Source organism: Protopterus annectens, chromosome 2.part1 (genome assembly GCF_019279795.1).
Source record: "Protopterus annectens isolate FY-2018-M chromosome 2.part1, PAN1.0, whole genome shotgun sequence".
Taxonomy (NCBI): domain Eukaryota; kingdom Metazoa; phylum Chordata; order Ceratodontiformes; family Protopteridae; genus Protopterus; species Protopterus annectens.
Window position 1 is genome coordinate 29956302 of NC_056729.1, and position 23083 is coordinate 29979384.

At 38.4% G+C, this 23083-nt stretch overlaps 1 protein-coding gene across 1 annotated transcript in view; it reads left to right on the forward strand.

Moving 5' to 3' along the window:
- Positions 1–23083, forward strand: part of ANO6 (anoctamin 6) — a 1522803-nt gene that overhangs the window by 612977 nt on the left and 886743 nt on the right. The window contains exon 3 of the mRNA XM_044061996.1: positions 13132–13260. Coding sequence (XP_043917931.1) covers positions 13132–13260 — 129 coding nt within the window. The remainder of the gene's footprint in view (positions 1–13131; positions 13261–23083) is intronic.

Here is a 23083-nt window from a genome sequence, read left to right on the forward strand (position 1 = left end):
ACTAATTGCTCTTCATTCAGCGCACAATGCTCTTAAATGAATAAAAGATTGCTGACAACAAAATCCTTAGATTTGATCTTCTCACAGGTATAAACTGCCATCATTACACACTATATAAAAAAACACATTGGCTGCCAGTTACTAATAGAGCCATCTATTTTCTGTGTACTCTGGTATTCAAAATTCTTACACTTGGATACTCCCTTCCCCTTAAAAGGCTACTCAAAATTAGAGAACAAAGCTACTCCCTTAGAAGTAGTTAGGAAATGTCAGTCACTCACTCTACTTACATCTAGATTCAAATAGGCCATTAGAATAAAATCCCTCTCTAGAATGGAGCTTGCCATATGGAATCAGCTTAATATGGACATTAAATACTTCGAAACTTTGGAAACGTTTAAGCAAGGCTTTAGAAACACTTGCAGAATGACAGAACATTGGCTAATACCTGCACCTCTAACATCACTGTGCTATTATAAATTGTTCTAACTGTCTTGTAAATAGAAATACCCTATGATATGTTATTTAGACTGTTCTTTCTAACTGTCTTGTAAAGAGAAACATCTTACTGACATATGATTCGCTGTACTTTGACTGAAACTCTTTGCACTCTTCTTTACTTCATGTAATTTCACTGATCCTATGTAATGTATGATATCTCAGTGATTTGTTATTGATTCTTGAACTGGGGTTGTGACTGAAAAGCATTGCTGGCCCAGCAAGCGTACTCACTCTGTTAACAAATTGTCAAATAAATAAATTCAGGCCACCAATAAACTACTGAAACTGTATGCCATCCTTTGGTTACATTGGAGCAGAATATATCCCAGGTACCTAAATGTTTGTGTTACATTCATACCCCAGTTAGGTTTTGGGCTCAAGTAAGCCACTCCAAGATACTAGTGAGGTGAAATAAGAAAAAGCACTTACCATCCAGCACAATCATTTTTCTAATGAGATTAGGGATATAGTTAAGCATAAATGGAACATTTTTAAAGTTAATAAAGATGTTCATAATATGGTGGGGTACCACCAACATTTATCACCAAAACAGCCCAAATTTTCAAACAATTATTTGAAAATAAAATTTCAGAGCTTTTACCCCAAGAAGTGGGAACATATTCTTGTGGTTGTTGAAAATGCTGTTCATACATTACAAAAGTGCAAACCCTTACACTGGACAGAAAAAAGTCATGTTACCTTTCAAAAATGTAACTGCAATACATCCAGGGTTGTTTATTTAGCAAAGTGTGATCAATGTCCAGTATATTATATAGGAAAAACTGAAAGATCACTTTAAACACAAATTTATTAACACGTCTATGATATTGCAAGCCACTAAGAAACCAGCACATTATATAAACATTCCACAGGCTATTCTGATTTTAAAAAGTTTTTCTTTGAGATTTCAGAAATTATCAAAATTAATCCCAGGGTGGAAGGGGGACCGGAAGTGCTGGCTTACTTATAGAGAATTTATGTGGCAGCTTAGACTTTGTGCTACTTTTCCTCCAGATTTAAATGAATATGTATCGATTGCACCAGTACTTAATATTAGGGCTGACATATTGTAAATATATTACTTGTTTTTACCAATGTGCTTTATTTACCTATAGATTTGCACATTAAATGATGTTTCATGTGTTATGGAGGCCTGTGCCTTTAAGAAAAGTTCATTTAATCACCAAGTATCCTGTGCACTTGTTTGCACCAAAGCACTGCCTTTACAACAGTACAAAAATGTTGGCTTATCTGCTTATGTTGTTCTGATGATGTCTCTCTGTTGAGAAGAAAGCACTCAATCATTTTATTTATTATTTTAATAAAATTTACTATTTTTAACCAGTGATCAGATCCTCAGTGCCCTTATTTATATTTGAATTTCATTCATATTATATCCATCTACTTTCCTGTCCGTTCAGACAACCATCCATCCCCAACCCCCTTTCCCCATTTTTACATTTGGGATATGAGTGTCACTTCAGCAGTGCCAGTCATATAGGATGAATGTTCACACCTCCTGTCATAATTGAACTGTGTTTTTTTTCAGGGTCTTTCCAAGATCTCTGGAAATCTGCCACTGTCATACCCTCCGTAAGTCAGCAGCTTCTCCTCTCGACAGCTTGAAACCGTTCACCATTCTAGACCTGATAAGCAAACGTCTTGAAAAGCTAGTATCCATATATCTTAACAAGAGCTCTTTGTTTCATAAATTGCCCCATATTTCAGGTAAGGTGATAACATGGTTTACCACACTGTTCACATCAACAGATATAACTTATGTCAAGATATAGGAAAATGTGTTAAACTGTGCAATATCCATGGAGCTGAATGAAGCCTTTCACTCTGTGTCTTAGCCACTAATAGTATTATGTGAACTCAGGTTGCATGGAAAGGACAGCTGGTCATCAAAATGGTTAGATAGGTACTATAAAAAAATTGATGCTATTCTAATGCAAATGTATTATTCTGTTAGGAAAAATGTAGCAGGCTAAGAGACGTATGCAGCTGTTTAGAGTATAACATACAGGAAGTTGCATTAAGCGAAGATTAATGTATTTTTTTCATAAAAATGTGGTTGTAGCATCCGTTAGTCTTGCAGATAGTAAAATATGAATTGTACTTACTTTCAGTGAAAGTGCAGAGTCCACAGTGAAGCTGTTTTTTTCAAATGTGTATGTTTGTGGTACTTAAAGCTTTAAGTCTCACTGAAATGTTACGGAAGGTTAAAAAATGTTTTACTTTATTTGGACTGACCCTCCCTGGGAATGTGCATGTAGTGGCAGGAGCTTTTCAGTTAGGTTAAAATAAAACAGGAAATATTGCCTGTGACAATTTTCAAGCCTAGATAGATAGGAAGAAAGGAAGTTTGTTATTTTCTTTCTTGCATCTGAATGCATTTGGGTGCTGAATGGACCGCATTTCTAAATGAGCTCAGGCTGGAAGTTCTTTTGCTTGTGAATTATGCAGTTGGTGTTTCAATTTGCAGGTAAATGAAAATGTAAATATATATTTAGTTTCTTATATTAACAGGACTATATAATTTGCTAGATAGAGTTTTCTTCTATATGCTGTGTCTATGACTAAACTCATATTTTTTGCATTTCCTTCCACATATTGAACTGCTTGCATAGTTAATCTTACAAAGTGCATTGCTCACCTTTATTTATTTCAAGTAGGAAATGTTATTATTCAGTTGTTAATGATTGTGGTTGTATTTCATTTATTAGTTTAAGGGTATGTCTGTTTATCTGGTATAATCTCAACTGCTTGCTTCTGCTTTTTGAAAAATGATACTCAAGCTGTTGCTACCATATAAATATTTTAACATTTTTTTTTTAAGTAGAAGGAAAATCATAATTGTGTTCTAAGTGTCAGAAGGGTTTGTACCAGCATTAGCATTAAGATGAGGAAGGGAGTGAGAGAGGGAGAGGGAGAAAGGGAGAGACAGAAATTGCTAACTTCTTCTGGAATGTATGTTAATACTGACTCACAGGTGGTGCTCAAGGCCAGCGGTGCTCACCTCATCTATACACTCTATTTCTTTGGGACGCCCAAGGAGTCTTTGCTCTGCCTCTCTGTCTTTAGATACTGAGGTAATCCCTAGGGAGATGTTGAGTGATGACCATCCATATATGGCTCTTCACACAGTAGATTTTTGAGGTGAAGCTTGTATTCATCAAATCTTAGTTTCAGCATAAGAGGAGGTGTTAGATAAAGGTCAAATCTGAGCGGCACATGGCCTTGTAATGGTTTAGTCCTTCATTCCTGAGGGCAGCATGGGTTTGATGTTTGAGACCCTTGGTTTTTTTCTTGAGAACATGGTCAGGATGTTTGCTGCAAGTGTCGGTTTGGATACATTTATCGTGAGGCATTGTACTCATTATAGGGAGGCTTGATGATCCCAGATATGAGTCAGATATGACCTAGATGAGTCGTAGACAATAATTTGGTCATGTGGTCCTGGATCTACATGGGTGTCTCCCTTTAGAGGTGGCAACATGGTCCCCCTTCCTAACTACTACCTATCAACCTGGGGTCCTTGCCACCCTTTTAGCTTCTTGGGTACTCAGTTTTTTGCCGAAGGTCTTGGTGGGTAGGGGTTTTTTTTTTAACTTCAGTATGTTCCGCCATTTTTGGCATTTAACTGGGTGCTAGCTCTGGCATTTAATATCACGTTTCCTGTGTGGCACCACCTATCTGAAGGATATCTGTGTCGAATGCACCTACTATGGCGTCCAGTTTGCGTTCGTCTGTCGACTTGTCAGTGCAACAACTAGACTGTTTGGCAACGCGCTCTGTGGTACACCAACAAAGTGGGGCCAGGACGACCCTGTATTTTCCCAGTGCCAGGCTTGCCAAACACTCTGTCACAGCTTGGCTTGAAGCCATCTTGTGATTGTCAAGTCTGTTTACCAGCATGTTGTGATTTATTCTTGATTCTTTTAAGCTGATAAGTCATTCAATATTACCGCAAAGGTCTTCGCATCATGATACTTGTGCCTGGGTAAACTCGAGTTGCCCTGCCAGATCGCCAACCAAGTTTAGAAGGGCCCCATTTCGAGTTTCAAAGACAATGTTTAGCTTTCCCAAATCTGAACTGGTGACCTATGTCTGCTGGGATGGTCCAAAGTCTGCATGATCCTATGTCTTTTGTTATACTATCCATTTATTTCCCGGTAATTTGTTATGAGATAAGGGGTCAGCTTTTGGAAAGACTGAAATTTCCAGGGGTCGGTGGAGGCCAGCCTTTTTGAGAGGTGTACCTTATGAGTTGCGACCTGCACCCCAGCTGAATGCGCCTCAGAGGTGGACATGATTAAACAGACGGGGATCTCACAGCTGTCCTATGGTTGAACAGCTGTGTCACACGGCCGGGGACACCATCAGGTCCCATTGGGACTGTTTTTTACTTTGGAGAGCAGTTCTCACCATGCTTGGAGAGATGTTTGGGCAAAGTGCTGATACTGTTTGAATTGGGGAATCATTGGGGGGAAAGTTTGCCTGTGTAGCCAGTATGTCGGCAATGTCTGTAGGATCAGTAATTCTATGCATTTCACAGAGTTTTCACTATATATCTAAACATCTTTCTTTTCTTTTCTGTTTACTATAACAAGGTCTTATGATTGTCTTCCTGCGAGTCTTCGCTATTTTCTCTCAGGCCTTTGTCTTATTGATGCTTGATCAAAATTTTTTTTTTTGGATTTCCATGAGAGCTCTTACTTTTTACTTTTTTTGCTCTATCTTGAGTTGCTTTCCTCCTTTTGTTGTAGAGTTTGTTTTCTTGTGGTTTACCACCTTGTTTGTTGCTGGTTGTTCCACTTTAGGACGCTTGCTTGGGATTGCCTGGTAGAAGGCATTTGTAAGTTGCTGGTGCTTATGATTTGTAGTTGATTCAGCGGCTTGGTACTGGGTTCCTGAAACTTGAGGGGCGCCTTAGAGACCACACTAGTCTTTAGAAGTGTGATCGGCTTTCCTAGAAGTTCTGGTCTTTGGTGGTCAGGTTTTGTGGGATGAGTTTTTTGTGAGGGTTTTTTGTGAGTGAGGACTCAGTAGGGATTACTTCATTTATTGTTGGTGTATTGTGCTCTCATTGTCGGCTGATGATGAGACTTGAGCATGTTTTTCTGGATTTCTCCTCTTGTGATGTTGACTAGTTTGTCTCATGAGGACTAGTTTATAATGTTCCATTGAGTTTATGAATGTATGAACTTTTTTGAGTAGTAATCCCAGTCTATATTAGGGTAATTGAAGTTACCTAGTATGATGGTGCTGGTTGGTGATTTATTATCTCTATGTTTTGTCGGGAAGGTTGTGAGGTGAGGGGTTTGTGAGGTGGCTGAGTTTGTGCTAACTGCTGCAGAGCAGTCTTGCCTATGGTTAATTGCACTGATGGATTGGATGCTGGCACCTGGCGTTGCCACCAGTCTTTGTCTTGCGTGTGTCTTGATATGGTGATGGATATGTCCTCCTTGGATATTATGGTCCTTGGATTTTGGGGCCGGAGCACATGATGAAGGTGTAAGCTGATGAGTGCTGGAGCCTTGAACCAGGTTTTGTCTCAGGTTTCACACACTGCGTTTCATCCATGTGAGAAGGGTTGAGAAAAAGGGCTTTTTGGAGATTTAGACTTCTGCATTGAGCAGGCATACTTTTAGTTTTTTCCCTTTTTGTGTTTTAGGGTTGTAGGGTAGGTTTCAGGTTTGAGAGCCTCAAAAAAAAGGCACTATGGTGGCTATACTTTGCCACCAAGGCCATCCCCAATATCAGATTTGCAGGTTTGACAAGTTGCAGCCGCAGCCGCAGTGGGCTCATCCCATCCAGCCCGTGCAGACACACACAGATCTTTGATGAAGCCCAGAGCCAAGCTTTATTGTTAATGCTGATCATCCTGATCTGTCTGTATTGTCTTTGTGAAGTTGGTGGTAGTGGGAGCTCAAGGTCAGGGTCATGGGTACCTGCCTACATAGAGAGCCTCAATGTCTCTCCTTTTCATGTAGTCCATGGAGGTACGCCCAGGAGTGCCATACCAGCGTGGGACAATGACTGAGTCATATTTGTACCTGCTGCTGAGAGACCTGAGTGCCACAAATTAGTACGTGGCTGGCCGGCGGATTCTGGCAGCCGACGGGCAGCTTACTGTGACTCCTTCCCTTACTCCAGCTGGGTGCCAGTGTGTCTGACTGTGTCTGCTGCTCAGTGTGTCCAATGTGTGTGGTGTCTGGTGGCTGTGGGTGACTGTTGGGACTGTGACTCTGACTGGTCTGACTGTGTGTGTGTGTTGGTGGTTGTTTGGGTGGTGTCTGGTTTGGTGGGTGTCTGCTTTGGTGGCCTCTTTTGTTTTGAGCCGCATGCAGTCATGTGTTTATGTGTTGTTGTTGTGTGTTGTATGATTTGATTTGAGGTTGTGGTGGTACTATGTGAGACTGGGTGTGTGGTAACCTTCTCCTCCTGGTCCTCCTTGTCAGTCCCCTTGAGAGCTCCCCCTCAGCCTCCAGCTCAGATAATTGCATCTCTGCATGTATTTGTGTTTTGTGGAGGAGGAGAGGGTTGTTGAGGTACATGAGTACAATTGTAACATTGCCTATTTATGAGTTCACCAGCCAGCAGGCAGGAGACAGGAGGAGACACCCTGTAGCGATGTGCTAGAAGGCTAGAAAAAAAAACTAAAAAAGATTCCGGGGACGGAGTGACCGGTATGGGGTTTGCCTTTTGGGGTGCTATCTATAAGAGTGCCATATCAAGGTATATCATACTGTAGGCACTGTAGTGCTAGGTTTAACATAGAGAAAGTCTACTTGGAGTCAAGTAGAGATGATCTTTTAGGTATTAGGAGATTAGAAAGTGCAGGATGCTTAAAGGTAATTGAAAAAGAAAAGAATTTCTGCAGTCAGTGTGCACCAGAGAAGTTAGTATGTAAAGTAGGTGAGTTTTACCTGTTTAAAAAGTTAAGTTTTAGAGTGAGTTACTATTTTTTAAAACAAGATGGACTGAAAGGGGTGGTTACTTTTGTATTTTGGTACTATGAAATACTGTAGGATGGCCAATAAATTTAAATAATTGAAGGGGTGGGATTTTTGGATATTTTGTCCAGAATAATTTTGCATACATTTAAATTACTGTAGATAAGATTGCATTGGAAGGCAGTGGACTCAGTCTTAAGTGGGTAAAATTATGTGAAGTCAGTGATTGCAGCTTTGATGCAGCTGTACAGTGTAAAGCTTATTTTCATATGGCAAGTGTTTGTTACCTGAGAGAGTGGTACACAATTACTGTAAGCTCTTAAGACCATTTGTCCATCCCATGTTATTTGGTAGTCAGAAATGTGGATTGTGAGACTGTAGACCTGACTGTCACATACAGTAGACTCCCTCTTATCCGGTCTCACTTGGACTGGACCATAAGCTGGATAAACTAATGGCTGGTTAATCAGAAAAAGTATACATAATAGCATTTGCCACTGTAAATGCATGCACACTACCATCCTATAGCTGTTAAGATACTATAAAATTGCCCTGTTTTAATAAAATCAATAAATCACAGACTCAAAAAAACACTGTGGTAGTATTACCTGCATTTTTAGAATTATTATTTGCTAAAGAATGTGATTCTGTCAGTAGATATATTTTCCATTGTTCAGCTGTACTGCTTATAGCATTTTCATTTGTCAGAGCTTGACGTGGCAGAGTTGAAGATGTTAAGATTTGTACTGGGTGTGACGAGGATGTACAGGATTAGGAATAAGTATATTAGAGGGTCAGTCCAAGTTGGAAGGTTTGGAGACAACGCCAGAGAGGCAAGATTACGTTGCTTTGGACATGTGCTAAGGAGGGATGCAGAGTATATTGGGAAAAAGATGCTAAGGATGAAGCTGCTAGGTAACAGGAAAAGTGGAAGGCCTAAGATAAGGTTTATGGATGTGGTGAGAGAGGACATGCAGGTGGTTGGTGTGACAGAGCAAGATGCAGAGGACAGGAAGAAATGGAAACAGTTGATCTGTTGTGGCGACCCCTAACGGGAGCAGCCGAAAGAAGAAGACTGAGACATATTTTTGATTTTTTTTCTTTAAACCAACTTGCACTAATTGCTGTCTAGGGTCTACAGTATATGTTTTGTTTTAAATTCATATGTAACTCAATTGTGGCTAAAAATGAAAACCTATGGTCCAACTCACCTACCTACTCAGGTAAAAAAGGCATTACTTTGATGTTGGGAAATGTTTCTTAGCAAGGAATAGACTCAAACTATCAGATTTAGCCTGTTTAGCAAGGAATACCAACAGTTGTACCTTTTCATATGCTTAAATCTAACAGTGACACAAATCGTGGTCAAATGCTAACAAAAGGGAAGCTTACAGGATGGTTAAAATGTGTGACATTACATTTAGAAAATAATTTGTTAGACAAACAGTAAAAGCCCTGATTATTCGTAAGAGATTTATTGCTGAAAATTTGTAATACTGTATGTGAGGCAATCCCTTTCATTGTAGAACAGACCATTTTTTGACTCAAAATGAGCAACTGTTCTCACTAAATGAAGTACAACTGAGGATTATGCTAGCATTTTATTTTCCTTTTGCAAACCCAGACACTGATTGTATGGTAAATTAGTAGGAATATGCACATCAGAAATAACCCTCCCCCTCCCTCCCCAAAAGATAACAAATATTGAGCCTGTTTTGCAGTACATCATAAAGCACTTACAACTTAGACTCCCGTCATTGGATTTGTATAATGAATATAATTGCTTTTTGGTTTTACGTGCAACAGGAATTGCTTTGTGGAAGAGCCCTCTTGGTTTCAAATAACAAAACCTACAGTGCAGCAGTAATGTCAGATACAGCAGGCAGTTTGCAGCAGAATAATTACTGTTTGCAAAGCCACACTCACTAATTGTTACTAAAAGTATAATAGCTACTTTTCAAAAATCTGGAAAACCAGTCATGGACATGTAGCAGTAACATTTGTTGTACTGTCATTTTCCTATTGCCTATGATGTCCATAAACCTAGTGGTACTGTTGTTTCTGATTTTTAGTTGTAATCCTGGTTCCTTTTTATATTAATATTTTGTAGTAAGTGGAATGCTGCTGTTAAAATACTTTTGCATTTTTTGCCTCACAAACTTGAAGTTACCCCTTTCTGACAAACCCCACCCTGTTCCTGAATAGCAGCTGCCATTCATTTCTTAGTGGCTAGGTTGTATGCAGCCTTTGTGACTGATTATAGAATCACACTCTATAAAGTACTGACTGGTGGCATAATCTTTCATGTTCTACTAATTTTGTACGTTTGGGAGTCTGACATTCTGCTTTGGAACAATTATTTGATTTGCAGAGAAATTAAAACATATGAATGTCTGTCTATAACCATTATGTGGAATCCCTGTGACCCCATTTTGGTCAGTGCCTAATAGTTCAGAAGTGGTGTTGTAAGTATTATCTGGTGAAATTATTTTTTGTCTTATCATTCATTCTTCATTACATATAAATGTTCCTGTCTTTTTTTCCCTTCTTGCCTTCTCGTGGGTATTTCTATTACTTATTGATTATTATACAATAACAGGTCATTAACATTCAAAAACATGCCCGCTCATTAGTCAGCCTAACCAGCGTGCCCATTGTAAATCGTCTGTATACCAATAGAAAAAAAGTCTTTTCACTCGGACTTCGTCCTGTTAATATATGCTAAGGCTTTCCAGTTTTCTTGAACTAAGAGGTCAAGCGGTACATATGGCGGGCAGAGAAAAAAACAAGGAAAATCAGGTATGTTGTGCAAAACAAAAGAAAAATACCAGATTTTCCTTGTATTTCTGCCCTGTTGCTGTTGTACTTCCAACCTCTCCGGATTTCATATTTTATTTATTTATTTTTTTCAAAAAAAAGAGAAAGAAAATGTAGATTTTCCTTTCTCCATTGCTTGCTTTTCAAAGCACTGATGGACTGCATAAGCGTCGGAACATAAGTCCCATATGCACGTACAGTACATCAGTAAGCAACTCCTGGTGTGATATATTGAAGATTTACCCATGGTTGCTTTTCTTTAATCACCACACCAACCATGGGTAAATCTTCAAGATACCTCAACCAGTTGTTGGAATCTGTTTCTTTAATTTTTACCTGCTATAAGAGCAAATCAGAGTAAGGCAGAAAGGCAGAGTATTTATGTGTGAACATTGGCAAAATGTATGGAAATAAGCACATTTGCAAGCAAGGAATGCCAACCCTAAAGTACACAGACACGTCAGAAAAAATGAAATGTTAGACATGTGTGGAAGAACCATGTGCTAAAGTGGTAGGTACTTTTTAAAAAGGTGCAAAAGAGGAGTGAATTACACTAGTGTTCACTGAATAGTAGCCTAGAACATACAACACATGCAGCTGAGGTATCCCCCAAAACAAACACATACAACAAACTGCAGAAGACTGACAACAGTACAGTTTGCATGCAACACCCTACCTACCAGTTTACCAGATTGCAAAATAAAGAATAAATACATGTTATGTATAACACAGTTAAAGTGTATGAGGGTACACTTGCAAAGTAAAACTAGAATAGAAAGACATTTACCCTACTCTATGTACAGTCAATAAAGAAAGAGAAATCTCTTCAAAGGTGATGATAAATTCTGCTTGGAGAAATTATTTATATAATACTCAATTAGATGGTACCGAGGTGCTACACAGAGTTTATTATTACTTGCTTTGTAATTTGTAGACTGTTTTAGCCTTGTGTTCTGAACACAGATATGCCTGCAGTGCTTACAGCTGTCTACGTGGCAGCTTGACGTCTTGCCTTAAATGGAAAGAGATGTTAGAGTCCTTCAGTTATTATGGCACTGTACTGTCTGAATATAGCAGATGACACCATTCCTTATGTAGGAGCATACCTCTCAAATGTACAGATTTTCGCACAATGTCCAGATTTTTGCCTCATATTTTGGTCTATTTGTCATAAAACTGGTTTATTGGCAAATAATTGAGTATTGAAGTCAGAAAATAATGGCAGACATTTGGGTTTCAGACTTCATTCCTTTCAGAAAATACATGTTAATACAAAACATGTTGTTCTATCAACTTTCTAGGTTTGTAAGTAAAATATTTAAAACTTGTCCCTATGTTTGTGCCTTTGTTCTCCCATTATGTATGGCTTTGTCCAGATTTCTTGCTCAAACAGGTTGAGAGGTATGTGTAGGCGGTAGACCACAACAACTAAAACTGATAGGCAGCATTCCCCAAAAACAATATAAATGGACAACCATTCATGTGGCCATATGGAGGTACCAGTCTGTACTGTCTTGGAGGCACCAAATGAGACATTGTCAGCAACAGTGAAGACCCACAGCATTTGTGCATGAATGTTGAAGGATTCTTAGAGACTGCTTTCTGTATAAAGTTGTACTATGTATCAAACAGTACCTTGCAATGTGGCTTCTGTAATGAGGGGTTTAAACCTGTCCATCTGTATTATTCAGTGCCACATCTGCCCCATATTACCAGTGTTTCTTCACTGTATGTAGTTACTAACCATGCAGTCTAGAAGGACATTAAGGAGAATAGCGCACATTTCCAGTTGCCCCAGAGTACTGTCTAGTTAAGTAACTTGCTTAAGATTGAATAGCAGGCAAATGAAATCTGAATGAATCAAGTCCTGTATCAGAGGAAGTAGCTAATTAGCAGCTCAGAGGCTTTGTCCCCTGTGCTGTCTCTGCTATCCTATAGCCATGCCATATTCTTTTTCATAATTACATTTTTTACCGTTGTTTTATGTGTGTGTGTGTGTGTGTGTGTGTGTGTGTGTGTGTGTGTGTGTGTGTGTGTGTGTGTGTGTGTGTGTGTGTGCGCGCGCTCACATATGTGTGATGGGGTTGCCATCTGGAGATATTACAGTGTGGTGAAGCAGAATCTGTTCTATCTTGCAGCCTTATAGTATTAGTTCACACCTGCCATACTCTGATTCATTTTATAGGCAGCATTGTGATCATGGATATATATATATATATATATATATATATATATGTATATGTATATATATATATATATATATATATATATATATATATATATATATATATATATATATATATATAAATATATATATATATATATATATATATATATATATATTCACATTACTACCAGATGCTGTGTTATACAGTCCGTCATTAATACTAGCAGCTCTACAACATGACGCATGCCTTTTTACAGGATACCCAGGTGTTTCATGTCTAATAACTAATAAGGAAATAAATATTCAATGCACAGAAGTGTGAGTTCCCTTTAAACACTATTTACTCTGTATCATGCACTAGGTGGTTGTTCCAGTTTCCAATGTAAATCTCATAAACTGAACAAATTAATTGTGGGTGTTAACTTGTTTGTGGATGGGAAGTTGTGGAATAGTCCTATTTAAAAAAAAATATGCAGCAGCCCAGTTTAGAGTACAGTATTGTTTCTGCCTTGTAATCTGTGTAAAACTGTTAAGACTGTGAGATGCACTGAAATTTGAACTACTTAATGAGACAAAAGCTCCTTTTACTTGTCCAGCACTGTATTCTGGCATCTGTTGCTGAATGTAGAGGAGATGGACAGTGAAAAGGATATTTTACAAGACTTTCTTTCTATCGATCAACAGGTAGAGTCTGATGGAAAGCCCAATTCCTTATATTTTGTTGATGGTGTGAGGAGGATCGACTATGTCATGGTGTATGAAGATGAGGACAAAAAGATACCCGACAAGAAGAATCTGCCAGAGAAAAAAAAGGTAAGGAGCTGTAATAGGATGTTTCCATGCTAAGCTTGGACCATTTGTATTTAGCACTGTGAAACCGTGTTAGAGCAAGTCACAATTGCAGTGATAATGCTTGAACAGTGTACATGTTGTGAAGTTCAAAGGTATCCTGGTGCTAGAAAGAGTTTATAACTTTCATTCCCTATGCATATATCTTTTCCTGTTAGCTTTTATTTATTACACTACTGGATTTATCTGTACTTGATTTGAAATTTGAAGATCATTTTATTTGTTTTGCAGTGGGTAACTCGTTTATAATTCTGGACACAGCCATACTTGTCGTGTACTGCGGCTGTACTGCTGTGAAATGGCAGCTCGACTTCAAGCCTTAACTAGAAAGACATGTTAGTGAGTCTTTCAGTTATTGAGGCACTCTCTGCATCAATGTGGTGACACAAGTTCAACATTCAGCACTGCTGTTTGATTTTCTTGCAAAAGAAATTGATATGTATTTTTGTAAATGTCCATTTCTTCCTCTTGATATGGTCTGTGGCACACTCAGTTGGGGCAATTTATGTTTGTGTAGCAATTAGCAAACGGCAAGAACAACTTGGCAGGATTGTTAGTGGAATGTTGTTGAATGACTTGATTAATACATCTGTGTGCTCTGCAGGTGAGATCTTTGGAGAGCAGTTTGCTCAATCAGTCTTGCTTTTTATTAAGACCTTTTCATTTTTTGCTTGTATGAGGCTGGAGTAGAAACTGTGTGACCTGGCGATGCAGTATAGTCTTTTGAGGCTGCTTACAGACAAATTTAGCAGACATAAAAAAAAAAAAAAGTGTATGCTAACTGTGGACTAGTGATGGAAATATGTCTTACAGTGATACAACAGTCGCTGCTGTTGGAAAACATTACTTTCAGTATCTTCCTAAGAGTTTTTAAAAGGTAATTGGAAGACAGTTTGTTTACATTTTGCAGATTATACATTAATATACATTGCATTTTAAAATGATAATTAGAAATGAGATCTGCAGAATCACTTCAGTTTTTCCTTCTGGAGAGATACTTGTTTAAAGATTCCACCTTTAGTGTTTTACCATAGATTCTGGTCCTCAGCCCATTGATTCAGTACCGTTGTCACTCTGGAAACAAGGACAGCACCAGATCAAAGAACAGGTGTTCCAGACTGGAACTGGAGACATGCCTTCCCTCTTGCAAAGTTTTCTGAAGAATTCATGCTGGTGCTTAAAAAAGTGCATGCAGTCACTTCTGAGGAGCTTCTACCCTACTGTACTCTCGATACGTCAGTGAACTTGTAGGTTTAACATTAGTCATAGTGTGCTACACATTAACATTAACATTAAGTGATAAAAAGAAAATTTATGGAACTAGTCACTAAGGAAACATGGCTTTTGTATTTAGACAGGAGACTGTTTCATGTAGAAGAAAACAAGGCGAGTAGGGAAGGTGTACTGACGTGGGAGAGTTGGAGTCTAGAGAGATGCGTGGAATAGTTAGAACTCATTATTCTCAGATTCATAGCCGGCTTTAGGCACCAGCGAACCCTGCGGTTGCTGGGGGCCCCCTGTTCCACAACCACAGCAATTTATCTTAAATTGATATAGTTTATATCACATCTGTCAAACCAACAAAAGCTAGTACAGCAATCCTATATACTTAAAAATCAGGTGGGTAATAATAACTCTTATTTATATCTTCTTTAAAATTCAAATTCAAAGATATTCAGGCTACAGTAACGGTGTTTTATCGAGTAACAGGCTTTCCAATTCCATTAAATATTTTACCACTGATATTGTGCCCCTAAGTTAGTTAAATCCTACTGGTAGACACTGTCTCCACTAAAATTAACAACATAGCCTGCTTTAGGTACTTGCAATACCCATGGCTGCAGGGACCCCCTTAATCATCCTTGACTGTATAGGGGCCCCACAAAAGCTGCTGCTGGTTGTGGAAAAATGTGGAGAAAAAATATACTGATTTCCTGATCATGCGCTTTTACCTTAACAGGGCTATGATATGACCCTTTCAGGATGTAGCTGATAAACATGAGAAAAGTAAGCACTAGACAGATCTGCAAGCAGCCAAGCGTGACTGATCTCCGTTCACACCTTGGATTTTAAGAAGACCTGAAGCTTCCACTCTCTAAGATTGGTTTTCTCTTTCAGGATGTTTTATAAATACTGGCAGAACCCCAGATACTGTAAAATTCAAGTTTGTTGCTAAACAATTCTTTGGAATGCCAAACATAATAGCAGAATTTTAAAGGCTCAAAATCAGGAACATGTTTTAAGTATTACTCTAATTCACTTAAAAAGGTAATAGAGTAACACCTTTTGCATCAACTTGCATTTTTGGACAATAAGAAGTGTAAAACTCTGATGTCTGAATTTATTGACTATCTGAAATCCTGAATGATTTACCAGCAAATTAAACTTTTTATGAAAAGAGCAAAATTATGAGTCAAAATCAGGACAGGTCTCTGAAATAAGGCAAAGTTACAGGTACACATTACTCCTCAATGAGGTAAGGAAAAGTGACTTATCCCTGCTGCTGTTTGATGACTGCTTACCAGCAGTCACTGATCTGGTGTGACAATACCAGTGTTGCACAATGTATTGCTATTTGCTGAAACAAGTACAAAGCTACTACTGATATGCCTAATGTGTGTGTGTGTGTGTGTGTGTGTGTGTGTGTGTGTGTGTGTGTGTGTGTGTGTGTAAAAAATATCACAGATTTTTATCTGTGCACACCACATACGGTATTCTTCTGCGTATCAGTAAAAAATGCAGCTAACAAGTAAAACTAAGTAAAACTAAGGCATAAAATATATCACAGAGCATTCAGACAATTAACTCTTCTAGGAGTCTGGTGGTCCCACTCTCCAGACTGTATAAATGGATACAGGGGGGGCTCCCTTAATCATCCTTGACTCTGTGGGGGCCCCACAAAACTTGTTGCTGGTTGGGGAAAAATGAGCAGAAAAAAATGTATTAATTTTCTGATTACGCTTTTTAACCTGAACAAAGCTGTGATAAGATCCTTTTAGGATTAGGTTGATAATGGCCTGTTCTCTTAACCACACCCATTCTAAAACCATCCTTGCTGACATGTGTTAACAGAAAGTTGATGTAGGTTATGGGGGGTGCTGGGGATTGTCTGGTTATTACTACTTTAATTTTCATCACAGTCAAACCTTAGAGGCATGCACAGGAGGTCATTATAAGTTGGGTTTGGGCTGGGAACAGTATAGTAATTTTTTCTTTTACTTTTCTCACAGACCTCAGAGGTGTACAAAAAGGTTACTATATCTTGTGTAGGGGCAGTGTACTATCTAGGAGCAATACAGTGGAACGCGTTACTGTAATCATTCTGTTTTTTTCACTTTCCTCACAATCACACATCAGGTACGTATACAGGTGGCTGCCTTTGGGGGTTGGGGTGAGGAGGCATACTATGTATGTCAGCAGACACCTGAAATACATGCCTGTGGCAATGTGAACCTCTGCTTCTATCCCAACCTAACACCAGTGGGGTACATAGGCAGACTGTATTCCTAGACAGGACATGTGCATCCTCACAACAGTTGTCTTGCTAGTTTATTATGAACTACTATTTTGTCATCTTTGAACATTAAGCCTTGGTCACAACTTAGGTCTTTCTTGAAGGAAAAAACAAAACAAAACAAAAAAAGACTGAAAGTCTTTTCTTGCTCATGATTTTTGTTTAGACCACGTTTGGATTAAAAGGTTGGGAAAATGCTCTAAAACACATCCCAGAGAATCTATAATCCCTGTAGCTTCTGGAGGAACCTACTTAGTGTAGTTATTTCTTAAATTGTTATTACTCCGCTGTCTTGGACATGAAAGATGTTTTGAAAGCATCCAAGGAAAACTAAAGTTGAACCATAATGAATTTCTTTCCTTAATCGTAATTTCTGTTCAAACAATCACTGAATTAAAAGGTTGTCTAAAAATTAAAAAAACCTTTAAAATGCACATTAGAGCACATCGAAGGTCATGGCTTCTTGAAAAAGCTGAAGCACTCTTTCTAGATCTAGCCAAGGCTTTTGACATGGTTGACCACAAAATGCTTATAAATACCTTGAAGACCCTCTCCTTAAACAACCATGCACTCTAATGGTTTCAATCCTACCTGCAGGGCAGGCAACAGGCAGTCCTATGACAGGACAAACTATCATCTCGCCTACCCATCACATTAGGAATCCCCCAGGGCTCGATACTAGGACCCCTTCTTTTCTCCATCTTTATCAACGACCTTCATTCAGTCATCCCAGATGCTACCTGCCTTCAATATGCGGGTGACTCCACCTTGATTTGTTCTGACACCTCACCAGCTACTTTATTCACATTAACCCAAAATGCCTTCAGTACAGTGGAAAAATGGCTCTCCAATCAACATCTAATCCTAAACCCCAACAAAACTAAGTTGCTCCTCTTCTTCCCCACATGGAAGACCCCCCTGCCGTCCTTCAACATAACTGCTAACAATGGCACTATCATCTCTACAGAAGCCCAAACTAAACTACTGGGTGTCATAGTTGATAACAACCTGAAGTTTGATGTGCATATCAATCAAACTATCAAAACCATTAATAAAAAATGTGTCTCTCTTTACAGAATCAAACCTTTCCTTACCCCACTTGCTAGAACTGCAATTGCCCATTCCCATCTGCTATCAACTCATCTCTATGCCTCACCTCTATTCTCCAACTTAAACAAAACAGATCTTAATAAACTATCATCCAGCTATAACCACATTGCCAGATTTGCTACTGGCACAGCCTACCGGACACACCACTGTCACAACCTAAATTGCCTAGGATGGCTTGAACTGCCAAGCCTATTGCAGTACAACCAGCTAATAGTGGCACATAAAGTCCTTTACCAACCAGAAAATACACCTGCACTAAAAATATTATCAGCCCCTACACCAGCATCCGACCACTGCAATCATCCAATAGACTCCTAGTTCAAACATACAAATCCAACTACTCAGCTGGGGACTCTCTTTTTGCCAACTCTGTTGGAAAAATATGGAACAGACTCCCAGCTGACTTGACCCTTGAACCCTCACTAACTCAATTCAAAAACAAACTCAAGAAATACTTCAAAACTCATTGGTTATGTCCTTGCACTAACCCCGATGAGTGACCTCTCTATTTCTTAGGTGCCTTACTTTCAACTACTTCTAACTTTTTTCTACCCTTCCATTTCAAGAAGTGTCAGTTGTATAACTGCTGCTCAGTGTGTCTTAAACCTGAATGTAATGTTATGTATGTTTAACTTTGAAAATAATGTTATTTTTGTAAGGTGTTTTATAATAAGTTAGTACTATATGTGCTAAATGCTGGTATTGCTTATGACTGTAATCTGCTTGAAACTAGCATTTACTAAACATTCAATGTGAATTATTATCTTGGAGCTTTTCTCCCTGGTCCTCTGCTGAAAATGGACATGTATCCAGTCGGACTATCCCGCTCAACAAATGTAAAATAAATAGTAATAAATAAAAATGTGAGTAAAGGAAGAAAAAAAGTAATGTGCATGCTATGGTGAGCCCAAGATGGGGGGAAAATAGAGGGGAGCACTGAAGAATGTGTGTGTGTGTGTGTGTGTGTGTGTGTGTGTGTGTGTGTGTGTGTGTGTGTGTGTGTGTGTGTGTGTGTGTGTGTCGCTGAAACAGAGGGCAGTGTCTAGGGTGCAATTTCACCTATGTCCCAACACTATACATAAAGTTATTGCAATGTATCATTGTTGCATATAAATGTCAGTAACTGTGAATGCCCCTTTGTGAGATTGGCCAACATAATGTGGTACACAGGCCTGTTGTAATGTAAGAGCATTGAAGCAACAGGTCATTCTGTGTGTACTACTGTTAAAAGTTTGCAGCAGGAACTAAAACGTTGCTTAGGAGGTGTAGCAATGACAGGGAAATACTTAGACTGAAAACACGTATGGGCCCCCAACTTGACACTTGCTGGGGGCCCCCAAAATGCTAACACCGGCCCTGCTCAGATTGCATGGTACATGGCAGGGAAAAGCTGATAGTAAATGTAATGGAGGTAAGTCAAAGATGTAGTATTCAAGCCTTCAAGCATGCAGAGAATATAGTGTATCTCAAGAGATGCTAATGGGATGTCAGGGAAAGTGGGCTGTAGGGAAAACTGTCTGGAAATATTTAACAGCTTAGCTGCCCCATTTATATTGTCTTTGTTTATTTTAATACCCACTCTAGCGTCATTCTTCTGTCACCATTTACCCCTTTTGTCTTACTTTTACCCTCCCCCGCCAGAGGAAGGCAAGCTAGTGGCCCATAAATCCTTCCTCCATACCATACCTTACCTTACTGCCTGACACAGGCCACTGTTTAAACCATACCAATAGCAGATGGACTCTTGACTTCTTACCAATAGGACTGGGTCTTCCGGCTCTAAGTGTCCCTATGCATGAGAAGACTGAAAAAAACAATGTGATTTTTTTTTTATTAAAACAATCTTATTTCTTTTGAATTTATAATAATTCATCAGACTTTAATGTTTTATGAATGTTCTTTTTATTTGTGTGTTGCTATACTATAAAAAATAAGTACAAAAGTCTGTATGCTTCTTAATTTTGTTGTTAATCTTCTGCCTGCAGGTGACTCATGTTGGTACATTGTAAGATACAGGAGCCTATGGGCATTGGGCTTGCTTCAATGTACCATGAATGATCAAGTATCTTACTTTAAAGAAAATATGTTCTACTATTAAGATCGAACTATATAATTTTAAATATGTGCTGTTAATAATATACCATGTAAAATTCATGAGGTAAGCTTTTTTAAAACAAGCTAGTTTAAACTGAAATAAAAGCATGGTATTTTTTTAAAGCAAATCTTTATAGGTCTAGCTGAGTTAAAAGTAAAATATTATGAATCATTTAATAGTAACCCCACCCACCCCGTTTAATAAAGAGAAATATGTTTTCATTACAGAGGTTAGAAATCTAGAAACAGCATAGAGAAGATGGCAGTGAAGACTTTTAATAATCTAGTTAGCACAATGAAAAAATTATGTTCATAAAGCCAAATAGTCAGTGATTTCATTGTCCTTTGGCTGCTGTAGTAAAGTTATTTGAGAAGAAATCAGCTTCAGCATTTTTCATTTTTTGTGACATTATGTTGTACCTCCTGTTGTATTACAGAAACATGTAAAATATTATTTTATTTTGGAAGTGGTGGAATTGCATTGTTAGGTCTTAATATCTGTATGCCAAGAATTCAGTCCCTTTATCTACTTGTGTGCTGGGCTTTAGAGGAATTATAAGTATAAGGTTATTATACCAGAAGCCATATGTTCTTTGCCAGTAACTAAAGTCAGGCTATACCAAACATTTCAAGGCCTGTAAATCCCAAAGTGTATTTTAGGGTACCCATCCTATGTTTGAAGGCTGACAGAGAATTTCACTGTTTAACATGCAACGGAAGTCTACTCCAGAGTACAGGGAGGTGCTGGGTGATGAATCTCTCTCTCTCTCTGTCTTCTCTCTCTATACATTTATTTATGTTTTTTTTTATTCTGATGTATTGAGATCTCTTGTTCTAGTGTTGCCGCACTATTTGACGCATCTGAAAAAAAAAACAAGAAGGTCTCAGATAATGCAGTTTCTGAGGGCACAGAAACTAAGGCACAAGTCTTCCCTCAAGAGTCTACATGACATTGAGTTTAGGGAGAGAAGTTTCAGCCTTTCCTATAGCTAGGATTTTTGATGTCCAAGATTCTTCTTACTAGGACCCACTGCAATCTTTTGAGTGTATTAATATGTCTATTGAGATACTTACTACAGGGTGCATTGTATTGTATAATGGGCCTAAGCAGGGCAGACTACAGGGAAACTGTAACTGATTTGGTTTTGAAAGATATGCCATTGGTCATTAGCTGTGATATATAGAAGGACTTCCTGATTATGATCGCTACATGGCGATCAAAGGGGAGGGATGCATCTAATCAGGTCTTCGATGACAGGCCTATTGTAAGATGGGGTGACACTGATGTAGTAAATTGTAAGAATTTGTCCTTTTACAAATGAAGTGATACTGCATTAATTAGCATTTGGTTTGAGCCTTTTTTTTAGTACATCACGTGTTAACATATAATGGTTCAGTGTGAAGGGAATTTGTATTAGTTGCTGATTTGACAGCTACACACAACTTTGCAATCAGTGGTGAACTTATCCAGCCAGAGCTCCTTGAAGTCAGTATTGATTGAGATCAGAGAAGTAAGTGCCAAAAGGAGGTTGCCCAATGTGGACCATAGAGGAATGCCACTGGTCAGTGGTTTCCTTAACTGAGGAGGCATCACTGACCCCTTCATGAGATGTATTCTGTCCTTGAGCCGGTTTGCTATCCATGTTATCACACAGGGATTTATTTTTAAGACTTTTAGCTTGTTTACAATCTCATTGTGTGGTATGGTATCAAAGGCCTTTGCTAGATGCAGGTATGCAGCATGAACAATACGACCATTGTCGACGGCTACATGACCTTTACAAAGAAGTTGTAAAAACAGCAGTCAGAAAACTGGAAATTCCTGTGGTATTTCACCAAAAATGATAAAATCATAAAACGAAAACACGTCAGACTGGAAGAACCAACTAAGTCCAAACCATTTAATAGTAATAACTTTTAATGTTGCATGTAAAAACTTTTGCCTAACCAGGCTTCCTCAGGCAAACAAATATCACTGAATTGTAGCAGCAGTTAAATACTTCAAAATCACGTGATAACATAGTCACATGTTAAAATCACATGATTCAAAGCATGATAATATAATAAAATGGTGATAAAATACTGATAAAAAGGTAAAAGATCACTTACTACAGTTTAAAATTACATCAGTTTATAAAGTGCATAGGTATTCATTCAAAATATTTTTATAGCTATACTTGTTTGTGTAGTTCCTTCAATAGAGGTTTAAGGGAGACGGGTGTATATGACTCTATCGAATGGACTAAATAGTGAATGCTATTTAGTTGGTCCGATACTGTCGAAATGGCAAAATAGCGAAGTCACGAAACATCTAATTTTTTCCCAGGGAAAAAATTCGGTGGACCGTCGTCGGGACTTTGCCATTTCCTCCACTATGGTGCGATCTCGGAGTTGGTATATTTAAGTAGGGGTGTTGTGGGGGGTGAATCCTCCCACTTAAATTTGTGTTTAAATTTTTTTTTTTTTTTTTACGGAGGTGTTCCTTTTGGTCGATATTTTCTTGTTTCGATATTATCGGTACAATGAAATAGCATTCGCTATTTACATCTTACGATAATATGATATAGACGCAAGGGAGACATAGCCATTTAATCCAGGGGGATATGGGCTGTCAATTGCAATATTCAGTAGTACTCAGACATTTCAGTAGTGTGAACAAGTCCCCTCCCTGCAGGTTATGGTGTAAAACACTTAGTATACACAGTCTAAATGTATGATTATCCCCATTTTCTAAAAAATTTTTTATAAAGGGCGTTGGTTAAAACATACCTATTTATCTTGGATACATGACTGCTGATAGGCTGTTTCAATTTCTGATTTGTTTTACCAACATAGTAAGCATTGTATGACACACATTTTGCCAGTAAACTAAATTGTTTTCAAAGAAGTCCACAAGACTGAGGATGCATGACATACCTTTAACAAATCTGAATTGTTGCTGGTTGAGCTGGTCTTGGTTTAAATTTAATGTAGCTAGTCAACCAGCATGCTTTTGAAGAGAGGGCAGACACTGGAATGCCCATAGAAAACTTATACAGACCTAGGCCAAACATGCATACTCCACACTGA